The sequence below is a fragment of the Callospermophilus lateralis genome, chromosome 11 (assembly GCF_048772815.1).
Source record: "Callospermophilus lateralis isolate mCalLat2 chromosome 11, mCalLat2.hap1, whole genome shotgun sequence".
In the NCBI taxonomy this organism is placed as follows: domain Eukaryota; kingdom Metazoa; phylum Chordata; class Mammalia; order Rodentia; family Sciuridae; genus Callospermophilus; species Callospermophilus lateralis.
The window spans coordinates 1,339,122-1,352,964 of NC_135315.1; the positions used below are offsets into that span (position 1 = coordinate 1,339,122).

At 54.0% G+C, this 13,843-nt stretch overlaps 1 protein-coding gene across 3 annotated transcripts; it reads left to right on the forward strand.

Moving 5' to 3' along the window:
* The first annotated feature begins 1,425 nt into the window (after positions 1 to 1,425).
* Positions 1,426 to 4,246, forward strand: Actg1 (actin gamma 1). 3 transcript variants are annotated; one of them, XM_077110489.1, is made up of 6 exons: positions 1,426 to 1,530; positions 1,852 to 1,980; positions 2,056 to 2,295; positions 2,555 to 2,993; positions 3,077 to 3,258; positions 3,407 to 4,246. In XM_077110489.1, the coding sequence occupies exons 2-6, from the start codon at positions 1,858 to 1,860 to the stop codon at positions 3,548 to 3,550; spliced, it is 1,128 nt and encodes a 375-aa protein (XP_076966604.1). In that variant the 5' UTR covers positions 1,426 to 1,530; positions 1,852 to 1,857; the 3' UTR covers positions 3,551 to 4,246. The 3 variants fall into 3 exon arrangements, with proteins under 3 accessions (XP_076966604.1, XP_076966602.1, XP_076966603.1); XM_077110487.1 differs by lacking the exons at positions 1,426 to 1,530; positions 1,852 to 1,980; positions 2,056 to 2,295 and adding an exon at positions 2,385 to 2,426; XM_077110488.1 differs by lacking the exons at positions 1,426 to 1,530; positions 1,852 to 1,980; positions 2,056 to 2,295 and adding an exon at positions 2,399 to 2,433.
* The last annotated feature ends 9,597 nt before the right edge of the window (positions 4,247 to 13,843 follow it).

Genomic DNA, 13,843 nt, shown 5'->3' on the forward strand with positions numbered 1-13,843 from the left:
CTTGGGGCTACCTCCCACCCACTCCCCATGGCTCTGGTGTGACACTGCATATTAGGTCCCCGTCAGTGAAAGGCCTCAGCGCGGTTCAGCGGGCGCGCGGCTCTGCCCGGCAACCCGAGTCAGGGTGGGTTTTCTGGAAGTCCACCCCGAGTCCTCCCGTGGGTGGGGCACACTTGGTAGCCTTCCCGGTGCCCCTGGGAAATCTAGAGGGTTAGCACACTCAGCAGCCTCCCTGCTAGGCATGGTGGCGGTCATCGAGGGTCTTCCGGCCAGCGGTGAGCCGTGCTTCTGCTTGGACCCGAGTCCCGGGTACGCGGCGGTGGGGGGGCACGAGTCGACCTTGCAGGGCCGAAGTGGCCCAGAGACAGCGAGTGTGGAACCTTCCTGGGGAGCCCGACCCCGCCCCCTACCTGTCCGGGTCCGGCCGAGCGCCCGGTGACCTTGAGTTAGTCCCCCGCGCCACTGCCGGCTCCTCCCCCAGCGCTCTCCCCTGCCGCCAGGCTGGTTAATTCTACCCGAAACCATTCCAGAAGCTTACGAATAAGCCCGCAGAAACCACAGGGCCCGCTCCCCCTCCCGGGATAATCAAGGGCATACGCCGGCAGGTGCGGCCAGGGCGCTGCCAAAGGTGACAGGTTCCCCGACTGGGTTCCTAGGGTCGATACGCTCTGTGCCCAAGCCCCCTCCGGTTCCGACCCCAGGTCTTGCCTAGGAACGGAGGGAGGTCGACAGTTAGAAAGTCAGGATTCCTTCCTCGCCTCGTTTCCCTGGAATGCCCACAGGTGACCAAAACGAAACAAAGCGCCCGCCACACCACCAACTACGAGGAAGAGGGGTGGCGAGACCCCAATCCCGGGCGGCGCCCGCGTCTCGGGCCCGCGGGACCTGCGGCCTGGGCGCCCCCTCCTCCAGCGGAGGGCCGCTGTGGTCGTGCTGCGCCAGGACGGGCGGCCCCTCCCAGCGACCACGACGGGCGCGGGCTCCGCGGGCCTGGGGACGCCCACCCACTACCCCCCAAGGTCGCCGGCCTTCTCGACTCAGGCCCTCCGCGGACCCAGCTGGGGAAGCTCGCGGGGGCGTCAGGGGCTCAAGGGCCCCCGCGGGCCCGGAGCCGCACGGACTCACCCCAGCTCGGGGCGCGGCCCACCGGGGACCCGGCAGTTTCGGTGCGCATCAGGCCCTCCCCGCGGTGCGGCAGTCCCGGGGCGGGGCCTGCCGGTCCTCCGCACCGCCCTCCCCGCGACCCCCGGAGGCCGGCCCGGCCCGCGCAGGGTCGCAGGCGCGCGGGGGCGGCGCGGGCGGGGCGGTTGGCGGCGGCGGCGCGGGCCGGGCCGGGGCCCCACGTGTCCCAGGCGGACGGGCCAATGGGCGCCCGGCTTTCGGAAAGATCGCCATATATGGACATGTTCTGGGGCCGCGCGCGCCCCGCGCTCGCTTAAGTACCGGCGGGGGAGGCTGCGCTGGGTCTCACTCGCTGCCGCCGGCCCGCGCTCCGCGTTCTCTCGCTGCTCCGCCGTCTGTCCTCCGCCGGTAAGCGGCCTGCGTCCCCGCGCCCCGCGTCCCCGCGCCCCGACCCCGCTCCCGCTCCCGCTCCTCCGAGAGCCTGCTCGCCGCCCGGGAGCCCCGGCGGCTCCGCCCGCGGGAACAAAGGCGCGGGCTAGGCCGGCGCCCGCGGGCGGGGCGGGGCGGGGCGGCGCAGTGCGGACCCTCCGCGCCGCCGCCGGTTGTGGACGGTTGCTGCTCCCCGGCTCCCGCCCTGCGGGTCTGGGGCGGAAGGCTGACTGTCCTCCTTTGGGGAGGGGCCGTTCCTGAGCGCGAGGGTCCCCCTGAATGAGTCATATCTCTGAGCAGATCGCCATGGAAGAGGAAATCGCCGCGCTCGTCATTGACAATGGCTCCGGCATGTGCAAAGCTGGCTTTGCCGGCGACGACGCCCCCCGGGCCGTGTTCCCCTCCATCGTGGGGCGCCCCCGCCACCAGGTGAGTCGAGGCCCCGGATCCTCCCTTGTGCACCCTGTGCGCGGCAGGACGGCCTTCTGACGCCTTCCCTTGCAGGGCGTGATGGTGGGCATGGGCCAGAAGGACTCGTACGTGGGTGACGAGGCCCAGAGCAAGCGTGGCATCCTGACCCTGAAGTACCCCATCGAGCACGGCATCGTCACCAATTGGGACGACATGGAGAAGATCTGGCACCATACCTTCTACAATGAGCTGCGCGTGGCCCCCGAGGAGCACCCGGTGCTGCTGACGGAGGCCCCCCTGAACCCCAAGGCCAACAGAGAGAAGATGACTCAGGTAGGGCAGAGCCCAGCCGGCGCCCTGTTCACAGTCATTTTCTGTTGAGCCTCATTTCCTGACGGTCAAGTGTCTCTTTGCTGTTCCAGGCTTCTGTTCCTCTCCTGGCATTTCCTCCCTGAGGCCTCCAGGTTTCTTGTGTGTTCTGCCTGCGTTCTGTTCTTTTTCCACACATCACATTTGTGGCATGCGGCATGTAGTGTGTGGGCAGGGGCGGCCTTGGGTTCCTGCCTCTGACCGAGCTGCTCCTTGCCCCCAGATCATGTTCGAGACCTTCAACACACCGGCCATGTATGTGGCCATCCAGGCTGTGCTGTCCCTGTACGCCTCTGGACGCACCACTGGCATTGTCATGGACTCTGGTGACGGGGTCACCCACACAGTGCCCATCTACGAGGGCTACGCCCTTCCCCACGCCATCCTGCGTCTGGACCTGGCTGGCCGGGACCTGACAGACTACCTCATGAAGATCCTGACAGAGCGCGGCTACAGCTTCACCACCACGGCCGAGCGGGAGATCGTGCGCGACATCAAGGAGAAGCTGTGCTACGTTGCCCTGGACTTCGAGCAGGAGATGGCCACTGCTGCATCCTCCTCCTCCCTGGAGAAGAGCTACGAGCTGCCCGATGGGCAGGTGATCACCATCGGCAACGAGCGGTTCCGGTGTCCAGAGGCACTCTTCCAGCCCTCTTTCCTGGGTAGGTGTCTGGATGGGGCACAGAGTTCAGGGCTTTGCCACACGGAAGTCTTAAGGCTGCTAAGGGAGAGCTTTGTTCCCTAGGTATGGAATCTTCCGGCATCCACGAGACCACCTTCAATTCCATCATGAAGTGTGACGTCGACATCCGAAAAGACCTCTATGCCAACACCGTGCTGTCGGGCGGCACCACCATGTACCCAGGCATCGCTGACAGGATGCAGAAGGAGATCACAGCCCTGGCCCCCAGCACCATGAAGATCAAGGTGGGCGTTCACCTAGCCTGTGCAGGCCTGGCCTGGTGGGGTTACCCGGGCTGGGCTCTTGTGGAAAGGGTAGCTGCTTTGGTGTGGCCCCAGGATGTAGGGAGCAGTGTGACATCCAGGTGCTCACTGTTGTCCTTTCCCTCCACAGATTATCGCGCCCCCTGAGCGCAAGTACTCTGTGTGGATCGGTGGCTCCATCCTGGCCTCACTGTCCACCTTCCAGCAGATGTGGATCAGCAAGCAGGAGTATGACGAGTCAGGCCCCTCCATTGTCCACCGCAAATGCTTCTAGATGGACTGAGCAGGTGCCAGGCACCTGCTGCATGAGCTGAATCTGAAGTATAAATTTGCTCTGGCAAATGTATACACCTCATGCTAGCCTCATGAAACTGGAATAAGCCTTTGAAAAGAAATTGTCCTTGAAGCTTGTATCTGATGTCAGCACTGGAACGTAGAACTCGTTGCTGATTTTGACCTTGTATTCAAGTTAACTGTTCCCTTGGTATATGTTTAATGCCCTGTGCATATCTTTGATTTAAGCCTTTAGTCCATGTGGCTCGGTCACCTGGTACCTGAGGTGAGAGTGTGCATAAAGGAGAAGTCCGTGGCTCAGCGAATCTGAGACCACAGCAGTGATCTGTGCAGGGTATTCATGTGTCGGCTGACAGACTTCCAGGATTGCTCGGGCTGGCAAGAGTTCCTGGGCCAGCTGTCACTTCTTGCCGGTCTAACAGGGTGGGAAAGTCCGAGCCTTAGGACCCAGTTTCCGTTCTTACCAATGTTCTCCCGCCTGACCACCATTGGTTATTACTTGCCTTGAGTTGGAAACGGTTTGCATTTACATCTGTAAATTCATTTTAATTTATGTAAGGTTTTTTGTACTTAATTCTTTACCAGATGACAAAATTTTTGGTTTTCTACTGTTATGTGAGAACATTAGGCCCCAGCAACACTTAATTGAGTAAGGAAAAATAAAGTGCTACAGTACACTGAGGGTCTGCTCCTGTGCACCTGTGGGGGGTGGGGGCAGGTGGACAGCGGCCTGGGAGGGGGGACTGGGCCCTGCACTCAACCCCCCTCAAGCCAGAGATGGAGCCTCTGCTCTGGAGTGGAACTCCCCTCTTGGGATGTCTGATCCCTAACCATAGACACTGCCACCAAGAGGTACCTGAGCAGCAAGGAGTGGTGCCTCCTGAGGGCTCACAGGTCCTCCCAGGTGGGGGGGTTGAAACAGCCTGGAGGTTGCTTCTGGCTGGCCAAGCAGCCATCATGGGGTCACTGCTGGATGTGCTAGTTGTCCAAGAGGGATGGCTCTGACTGGCCTGCAAATTGGACCTTGAAGGAGTCTGATCCCAGTTGAAGCCCAGGTAAGAGCAGCAAAATGTGCTTCTAGGGCAGAGCTGCCAACCTGGGGTTGGGGTTTAGGGTAGCCATGTACTTATTGACCCGCTGCGTCCAATCCCTAGCACCAGGAAAAAAAAACTTGATTGCAATTTAGGAGTGGGAATCAGGATGAGGTGGGAGGGGTCAAGTAGGAAAGTCCAGTGGGTGCTGGACCTGCTGGGAGCTTCCTGACCTAGTTCCATCCCACTCCAGGAACCTCTGGTTCCAGGTTGTAAATGCTGCTTGGCCTTGGCAGATCCTGTCCCCTGCTCCAGTGCAGGTGGACCTCATGGGTTTCCTGACTCTTGAGGCCAGGTCACACCAGCTTCAGATTAGACCAGCACTGGTAGACCCTTAACTTGCCCTTATGGTATGGCCAAAGCCTACCTGGCATTTTGGGGTATATGGCAGCCACCAAGGCCAAGAGAGACCTGGGCCCAGTGTCACTCCCCTCTCCTGGCACCAAGGTGGCTCAACATGTGTTCCTAGGTGATGGGGAGATGGCCACATCAAGGCGTTAAGTTTTGCTTTGCAAGAGCTGTATCTCAAGTCAGAGAGAGGGACCTGTGTGCCCCAACGGGACAGAGACTCCCACCCTGGCTCTGCATAGCCAGAGACTGACCCGCTCCGTCCAGATTTCAGATGCAACCTCAGCAGTTCTGCCAGGACTAGTGCCAAGAGGTTGATGCCCCCAGCATCGCAGCTAGCCTGTCACACCCCATGGCAGCATTCAAAGACCATGGTGCCCGCTCCACCTTACAGATATCACATCTAATGATTCTTTTGGGTGGGGGGGAATTTGTCTTGTATTGAGGATGGAAGCCAGGGCCTTGCACATGCCAGGCAAGTGCTCTACACTGAGATACTCCCCAGTCCCCTCACTTGTTTTGGTATCAGTAATTGAACCTGGGGTACTTAACCACTGAGCCACACCCCCAGCCCTTTTAATATATCCTAATTAGGGACAGGGCCTCCATGAGTTGCTTAGGGCCTCCCTAAGTTGCCAAGGCTGGCTTTGAACTCATGATCCTCCTGCCTCCGCCTTCCCAGCAGCTGGGATTACAGGAAGGTACCATTGCATCTGCCAGAGGGCAGATCTTTGTTCTAGAGAGTTCCTTTACTCTGGACCTTGCTGATGGCACCTTTGAGGTGCAGTTCAACTTTCTTAATATTTGATATTCTTTCTAAACTTACAATCAGGTCTGGCTTTCAATGTCTTCAGTGATCAGCCTGATTCAGGTTTAACATATTATCATTTTACAATTTTTTAGTTGTAGATCTTTATTTTGTTTATTGTTATATGGTGCTGGGGATCAAACCCAGTGCCTCATGTGTGCAAGGCAAGTGCTCTGCCACTGAGCCACAGCCCCAGCCCGGGTTTAATTATTTTTAACAAGAATATGACTGGGTAGTCAGGCACAGTGGCACATCCTATAATGCCAGCAACTCTGGAGCCTGAGGCAGGAGGATTGCAAGTTCAAGGGCAGCCTGGGCAATTTAGCAAGCCGGCTTTCAAGACAAAAATAAAGGGCTGGGGTTGTAGCTCAGGGGTGGAACATTTGCCTTGCACATAGGAGGCCCTGGGTTGCATAAAAATACATAAATAAATAAAGGTGTGTGTCCATCTACAACTAAAAATGTTTAAAAAAAATAAAAAGAGGCTGGGGAGATAGCTCAGTGATAAAGCACCTGCCTTGCATGAATGAGGCCTTGAGTTCAATCTCCATCACCACATAAAAAATAAACAACAACAATAAAAAATATTTAAAAAAATAAATAAAATAAATTTAAAAAGGGGGGGCTGGGGAGGTAGCTCATTGGTTGAGATTCCCTGGGTTCAATCCCCTGTACCCTGAAGGGAAAGAACAAGAAGGAGCAGCCTGGGGCCCAGTGCCAAGGCAGGGCTGGGTCAGCAGCCCCTGGCGTGTTTCATGGAGGATTGCACGTGGCAGCTCGGCCTCTCTCCCTTCCTCCTCCATCTGTCAGAACACCTCTGCAAAGAGGGCTTGGAGTATGGTCCACAGCAGAAGGACAGAACTGGCCTCTCCCTGCTTCTAGACAGAGGAGCCCAGGCCCCGTCTGCAGTGGCCCATTGATTAGGTCTGCCCAGCTCCCTGCTGGGGACCTCCCACAGAGACTCCATCCCAAGCAGTCTGAATCTCTACCCTGTCTCTGGCTTTGCTTTCTAGAATGTCACACAAATGGAATCACACACTGGGTAGTATTTCCAGCTGGCTGACTTCCCTTGGTGAGGTGCTTCGCAATCCCTGGGGCTCTGCGTGGGTGCCGTGCCGCTGGCATGCCTTTCCTGGCTAACTGGGACCCTTGGAATGGAGGGCCACTGCCAGCTCACTTGCCTATGGAACAATGTCTTGTTTCCTTAGTTTTCATTGATTATGAATGAACATTGTGGTTGAGGTTTTTGTGGGAACATAAGTTTTCAAATCACTTGGGTAAAATATCTATGTGTATAATTCCTGGGTTGGATGGTAGGATATGTCTATCATTGTAAGAAATTGCCGGATTGTCTTCCAAAGTGGCCTACCATTTCATTCCCACCAGCAGTGCGCGAGAGTTCCCAGTGCTCCGCATCCCTGAGAGCTATTGACGTGGGCAAGTTTTTTAAAATCTGTGGCAAAGGGGCTGGGGCTAGGGCTCATCAGTAGCACATTTACCTGGTCTGTGTGAGGCACTGGGTTCGATTCTCAGCACTACATATAAATAAATAAATTAATTAAATAAAGGTCTATCAACAATTTAAAAAATAAAAAAATCTGGGGCTGGGGATCGCGGCTCAGAGGTACAGCACTTGCCTAGCATGCGTGAGGCACTATGTTCGATCCTCCTGGATTTGATCCTCAGCACCACATAAAAAAATTAAATAAATAAATAAAGATATTGTGTCCACCTACAGTTAAAAAATGTTTTTAAAAAATCTGTGGCAAAATGCATATAATCTAGAATCTTCCACCTCAACCGCCAGAGTGTGCTCCAAGTGATATTAAGTACTCTCCTCTGGTCCTGCAACCAACCTTGGAACCCTTCCTCATGCAAGACCCAAAGCCTGTGCCCTTAAACACAAGCTCTCCCCCGCTCCCTGGCACCTGTTGTCCTTCCGGTCTCTGGCTTCCTCTGCTCTAGGCAGAGTCCTGTGGACTAGGCAGGGTTTGCTCTTTGTGTCAGTGGACTCTGTCACATTCCGCTACTGAAACACTCAGGGTCACTCCAGGTGAACTGGGTGCACAGAGTAACCACACAGAGACAGAGAGACCTTTTCCTTTGGGTCCTGTGACGGCTCCTCTGACCTTGGGGGTCCGTGGAGAGAGAGAGAGTTAGACCAGGACGCAAGAAAAGACCACTGACTCCAATTAAAATCAAATTAAAGCAAGCTGATTATTTCCACCGGCCGGGCTGCCTCTCCCTCCCAAAACGGCAGGAACAAGACAGTCCCCAGCTTTCCTGCAGCCCAGCTTTACAGCCCAGAAAGTTACACAAAGGGGGTTACAGATAACAGAACTCTCACAAGCATCACACTAATGGTAGTTTACAGTTTTTGCTGGCCCCCACATCAGAATTTATGAGGACCATTAGGGCCTCAGAGAGGGTCGTTGTCTGGCCAGGGAAGGCCAATATTGATGAGGTGTCACTAAAGTTTCAGAGAGGGCTGCTATCTGGTCAGAGGGCCAGGCAGGGGTGAGTTCAAGGCACGGGCAGGCATTCCAAGCAGGTTCAGAATTTGCAGTAATTTATAGTAAAGCCAAAATTATCTTTTCATGGCTCTGTGGCGAAATGCCCAATTTGAAGAAAAGATCAGGTTGGGTCTATCAAGAGGAGAATGTGCTGACCCCTTTTATTGGGGAGAAGCCATTCCAATGAGGCAGGGGGTCAGGTTTCGGGGGGCTGAGTCTAGCTTCCTGATGTCCACTGTCAGCAGATAGACTGACACGTGGGTAGGCCACGCCCAAGGGCAGAGCAAGAGAAGGGGACACACAAAGGGAGTTTCCATGGAACATTCTATCCCAAACAGGGCAAGGGGTAGGATTACGAAAGAACAGGTGAATGTAGCTCTACCCCAGGGTGTGCCTACTCAGTGGGGGAGAAGACCCAGTCCCCAGTCACGGCACCCATGGCACTACCGTGCCAGACTGCAGTGGTCCTTCAGATCCCTGGTGCATCAGGACTGGAAGGCGTGGTCTCAGTGTGGCCCCCACAGGACCCGTGTCACTGAGCACATCTAGGGTTGGGTCTGAATTTCTCCTCCACCTCTGCTGGGGACAGAGTGAGCCGCTGGACAAGCACTCTGCCAATGAGATGCACGAGCCCATTTCCCTTTTGCTTTTAGCTATTTTTTTTCAGTTGTAGATGGACACAATACCTTTATTTGATTTATTTATTTGTAGGTGGTGCTGGGGGTTGAACTGGGTGCCTCACACATGGGAGGCAAGTGTTCTGCCACTGAGCCCCAGCCCAGCCCAGTTGTACCTTTTTATGCGTGGGTTGGCACAGTCTGGATCTTCTCATTGTGAAACGTTTGTTCTAGTCTTTCGCCCATTGTGATGTGTGTTTTAATGTGTCCACTTGACTGGGCTAAGAGCTGCCCAGATAGCTCGCAGCACATTATTTCTGGGTGTTTCTGGAAGAGATAGCATTTACTAAGAAGATTAATTTCCCTAATGCGGTGGCATCATTCAGTCCTTGAGGGCCAGATGGGATGAGAACCTGGAGGAAGGGAGGACTCCTGCCCTCAGGTCTGCTGACCGGGCTGGACTGACTGCCCCACCAGCTCTCCAGGGTGTCCAGCTCGAAGATGGCCACCCATAGGCTCTTTAGTGTGAATAAGCTACACCCCCAGCCTTTTACACTTTATTTTGAGACAGGGTCTCAGTAAGTTCCTGAGGCTGCTGCAAACATGCAAAAGTTAAAATTTGTTGAAGTGTAATGACATTTTTTTTTTTTAATGAGGTCTCACTGTGCTGCCCAGGCTGTCCTCAGACTCCTGAGCTCAAGCGACCCTCCGGCCTCAGCCTACAGAGTGCGGACCAGAAGGGTGTGACCCACACCCTGGCTCAATTGCCTTTTATCATGTGTGCTTTTTGTGTCCTATAATAAGACCTTCACAGTGTCCTCCAGTGTTCTCTTAGAGGTTTCATAGCTGTAACTTTTCATTTAGATGTATGATTTGGTTAAAATTTCGTGTTTTTTTTTTTTTTTTTTTTTTTTGTGGTACTGAGGATTGAACCCAGGGCCTTGTACATGCGAGACAAGTGCTCTACCAACTGATCTATGTCCCCAGCCCCTCGGTTAAAGTTAATGAGTGTGAGGTAAAATTCTGGGTCAGGTGGGTGTCATTTGCCTAATGCAGAAGCCCCTTTGTCCCAGCACCATCTGCTGAAGAGTCTTCCTTATCCCTATCAGCCAGTCAGGCCTGTGGGTAGCTCCTGGTGGACGGTGGGCTCCGCCCCCTTCCAGGAGAGACCTACTGACTGCCTCTGTGGGCCTGTCCTTTCCCTCCCATCTGTGTCTTTATCCCAGGCTGATAGCACCCGGGCTTTACATCAGATCCTGAAATAAGGTAGTGTACATCTTCCAACTTTGTTCTTCTTAATATAATTTCATAAACCAGGGGCAGCGGTGCACCCCTGTCACCCCTGCTACTCAGGAGACCAAGGCAGGAGGATCCTGAGTTCAAGGCCAGCCTGGGTGACTTGACAAGACCAGGTCTCAAAATAAAAAAATCATGTCAGCTCTTCTAAGTCCTCTGCATTTCATGTAAATTATAAACGAGAGCTTACTGGGATTTTGATTAGAATACAGTAAGCCTCCAGTTGGACGTGAAGGACCGACATCCTGACCAGACCGACCCTCCAGACAGCGAGCATGGCGGTCCCTGGGCCCACCCAGCCTCCCCAGCTTGCCACAGCAAGGCCTGCAGCGTGACCTTTTCCTCCTAGCTGCTGGAGCTTCTGGCTGAGTTAGTTTTCTGGTGCACCTAATATAATGGTGGCTAGGACAGACTGTAACGAGGAGGGCTTGTGTTGGCTCACAGCTGGAAGAGCTCAGCCCATGGCAGCACAGTGCCCCGGGGGTGGGGGGGAGCCTGTGATGGAGCAAGCGCTCAGCTCGAGGCAGCCAGGAGCAGGGAGAGCAAGAGGAGGGCCCAGGCCCCAAGGTCCCCTTCAACAGCATGCCCCATGTGACTGGGAGGCTTCTGGCTCGGCTCGACTCGGCTCAGTGCCCACCAAGGCTGCGGAACAAGCCTTCCACAAATGGCCTTTGGGGACACTTTCCTGAACCCCAGCACTCTGTAGTTCTCCTCCTCCTCCTCCTCCTTCATTTTTCCTTTCTTCAGTTCTGAGGATCCAGCCCAAGGGTTGCTCCATCAGTGAGCTGCATCCGCTGCCCTCTCTATTTCTATTCTGAGCCGGGGTCTCGTTGCTGAGGCTGGCCTTACGTTGCAATACTCCTGCCTCCGCCTCCCAAGAGGCTGGGGTCATAGGAGTGTGCCACCATGCCTGGTTCTTAGGCTTCACTTTTTAAAATATTTACTTTTTATTTTTTTTTTTAAAGAATTTTTTAATATTTATTTATTTATTTATTTTAGTTTTCGGCGGACACAACATCTTTGTCTGTATGTGGTGCTGAGGATCGAACCCAGGCCGCAAGCATGCCAGGCAAGCGCGCTACCACTTGAGCCACATCCCCAGCCCTAAAATATTTACTTTTTACTTATAGTTGGCCACAATACCTTTATTTTATTTATTTTTATTTGGTGCTGAGGATCGAACCCAGGGCCTCCTGCGTGCTAGGCAAGTGCTCTACAACTGACCACAACCCCTGCCCCGGGTCTTAAGCGTTTTATGACTGGTTTTCAAAGCTTTCAGATGTCACGTCATATGGTCTTACCTGTCTTTATCCTTCTTGGGCTTTGTCAAGTTTTTGAATCTGTGGGTTTATGGTTTCTCAACAGTAATTGTCTTCAGACGCCTCTTCTGTCCTGGAGTTCCAGCTGTGTGTTAGATGGCGCCACAGTCCCCGAGGTCCTGCAGGCTCACAGTGGCTTCTTCCTATGATTCAGTTTGGATACTTTCTGTTACTGTCTTTCAAGTTTGCTGATCTTTGGTTTGCTTATCTAATCAACGGTTAAGTACATATAGTTAATTTCTAATTTCAGATATGTTAGTTTTTTTTTTTTTTAATATTTATTTTTTAGTTTTCGGCAGGCACAACATCTTTGTTTGTATGTGGTGCTGAGGATCGAACCTGGGCCACACGCATGCCAGACGAGCGCGCTACCGCTTGAGCCACATCCCCAGCCCAGATATGTTAGTTTTAAAAAGTTTCATTTGGCTTCCTTGATATCATTCCTCTCTCTTCATTGTGTTCATATTTCATTTTATTTTTAAAATTTTTTAATTTTATTTTTTAGTTATGAACTTTAGTTAGAACTTTATTTTTATTTATTTATACGTGGTGCTGAGAATCAAACCCAGCGCCTCACACATGCCAGGCAAGTGCTCTACCACTGAGCCACATATTTTAAATTCATGAACATAGATTCCCATTCATAGGCAGCTTGTGTATGATATAACAAATCTGTAAACATATACTCTCCTTCATGGCTACGTGACATTGGGACCTTCCATACACTTAGGCTGGCCAATTTCTCACCAGGCTGATTGTGCAACCAGTCTGCTTTCAGTAACTAATACCTCATAAGGTTTTGCCAAGAGAGCCACAAGTCCCTCCTGTCCTCTCCAACGTTTCCCTGGCTTGTTGAATGTTCTCTGTGGGATGCCGGCCCAGGTTCACCTACCCCATCCATTGCTGACACACCTTTATGCTTCGACCACCTCGCCACCCACCATCCTCAGGAGAGGACCTAAAGCAAAGTTCCTGGGCAACGACGGGCTATGGTCATTTCCTGGCTGTTCAGATACATGTTGCCATATCCCCCCCCAGAAGTTGGGCCAGTGAGTGCTTCTAGCGAGCATGAGGAATTCTCCTCTCTGAAAGACCATTCCTAGCTCACGAGGCTAAACCGGTCTCCTAGTGTAAACCCGAGAAGCACGCCAGGTGTGGTGGCGTGCCCTGTGATCCCAGCCACTCAGATGGCTGAAGCAGAAGGGTTACAAGTTTGAGGCCGGCCTGGGCAACTTAGAGAGAACCTGTCTCAACATCAAAAATAAAAAGGGCTGGGGTGCAGCTCATATAGAGCACCCCTGGCTCGATACCCAGCACCAGCACTGAAAAAAAAAAAAAAAAAAAAAAAACAGAATGCAAGACACTTCCCCTGCGTCCCTTGGGACCTGGGTTATGGCCCAGGCTCCCCCAGACAGGAGCACCCATCCCCAACCTTGACTTGAAAGCACATGATTCCAACACACCAAGCAGGAGAGAACACCAAGCACTGGCTCTGGCAATGGGCCCTGGCAGGGCTGAGGGTAGGCATGGCAGCAGGGTGGCAGCAGGTACAGTGTATGTCTGGAGTCCTGGGCCAGTGGCACCCCTGCCCTAGATGAGGTGGCTGAGCCAGTGGCAGCAGCAAGGCAGGTCTTGTCTGTCCAGCTTTTTGGCAAGACCATGGAATACACAACCTTGACCCAGAGCTCCCTGCCCTGGGTGGCCAGTGAGGCCCCCAGCATCTTGTCTTGCCACCCATGGTGGGCAGCCTGTCACCCACCTGGTATTCCACCCCATCTCTTTCTAGCCTGTGGACTCCACTCTGTTGGGGCTGCCAAGCCCTAGGTAACGGAGCAAGGTAGGTCAGTGCCAGCCCTGGCAGCTGGGTCTCTGCTGGCTCAGCACCCCTCACAGCATGAGTGGGCAGCTGCTCTGGCCAAGGAGCCCTGTGGGGATCCACTGCAGGGGCCTCTTGGGGGTATCCTTCCCCATAGGGGGAACAGTGTGACTCACTCAGTCCCTTCCTCCTCCCCCCCCCCCCCATCCATTTTTAAGTTACAAAGAAAACTCTTTAAAGTTATAAAGAGAAGAGGCTTATTTTGGATCATGGTTCTGGCCCAAGGTTGCAGAGCTGCCTCTGGTGATGGACTTCTTGCTGAGACCCAAGATGGTGCAGGGTGAGAGACGAGGGCCTCCTGTCCTTTCCATCTTCCATGTCTATGGAGGTGTGTGGAGTTCCTGCAGCACCTTGCAGATCATGAGGACAGAAGCTCACCTGGGGGGACATTGCTGCAGAAAGACT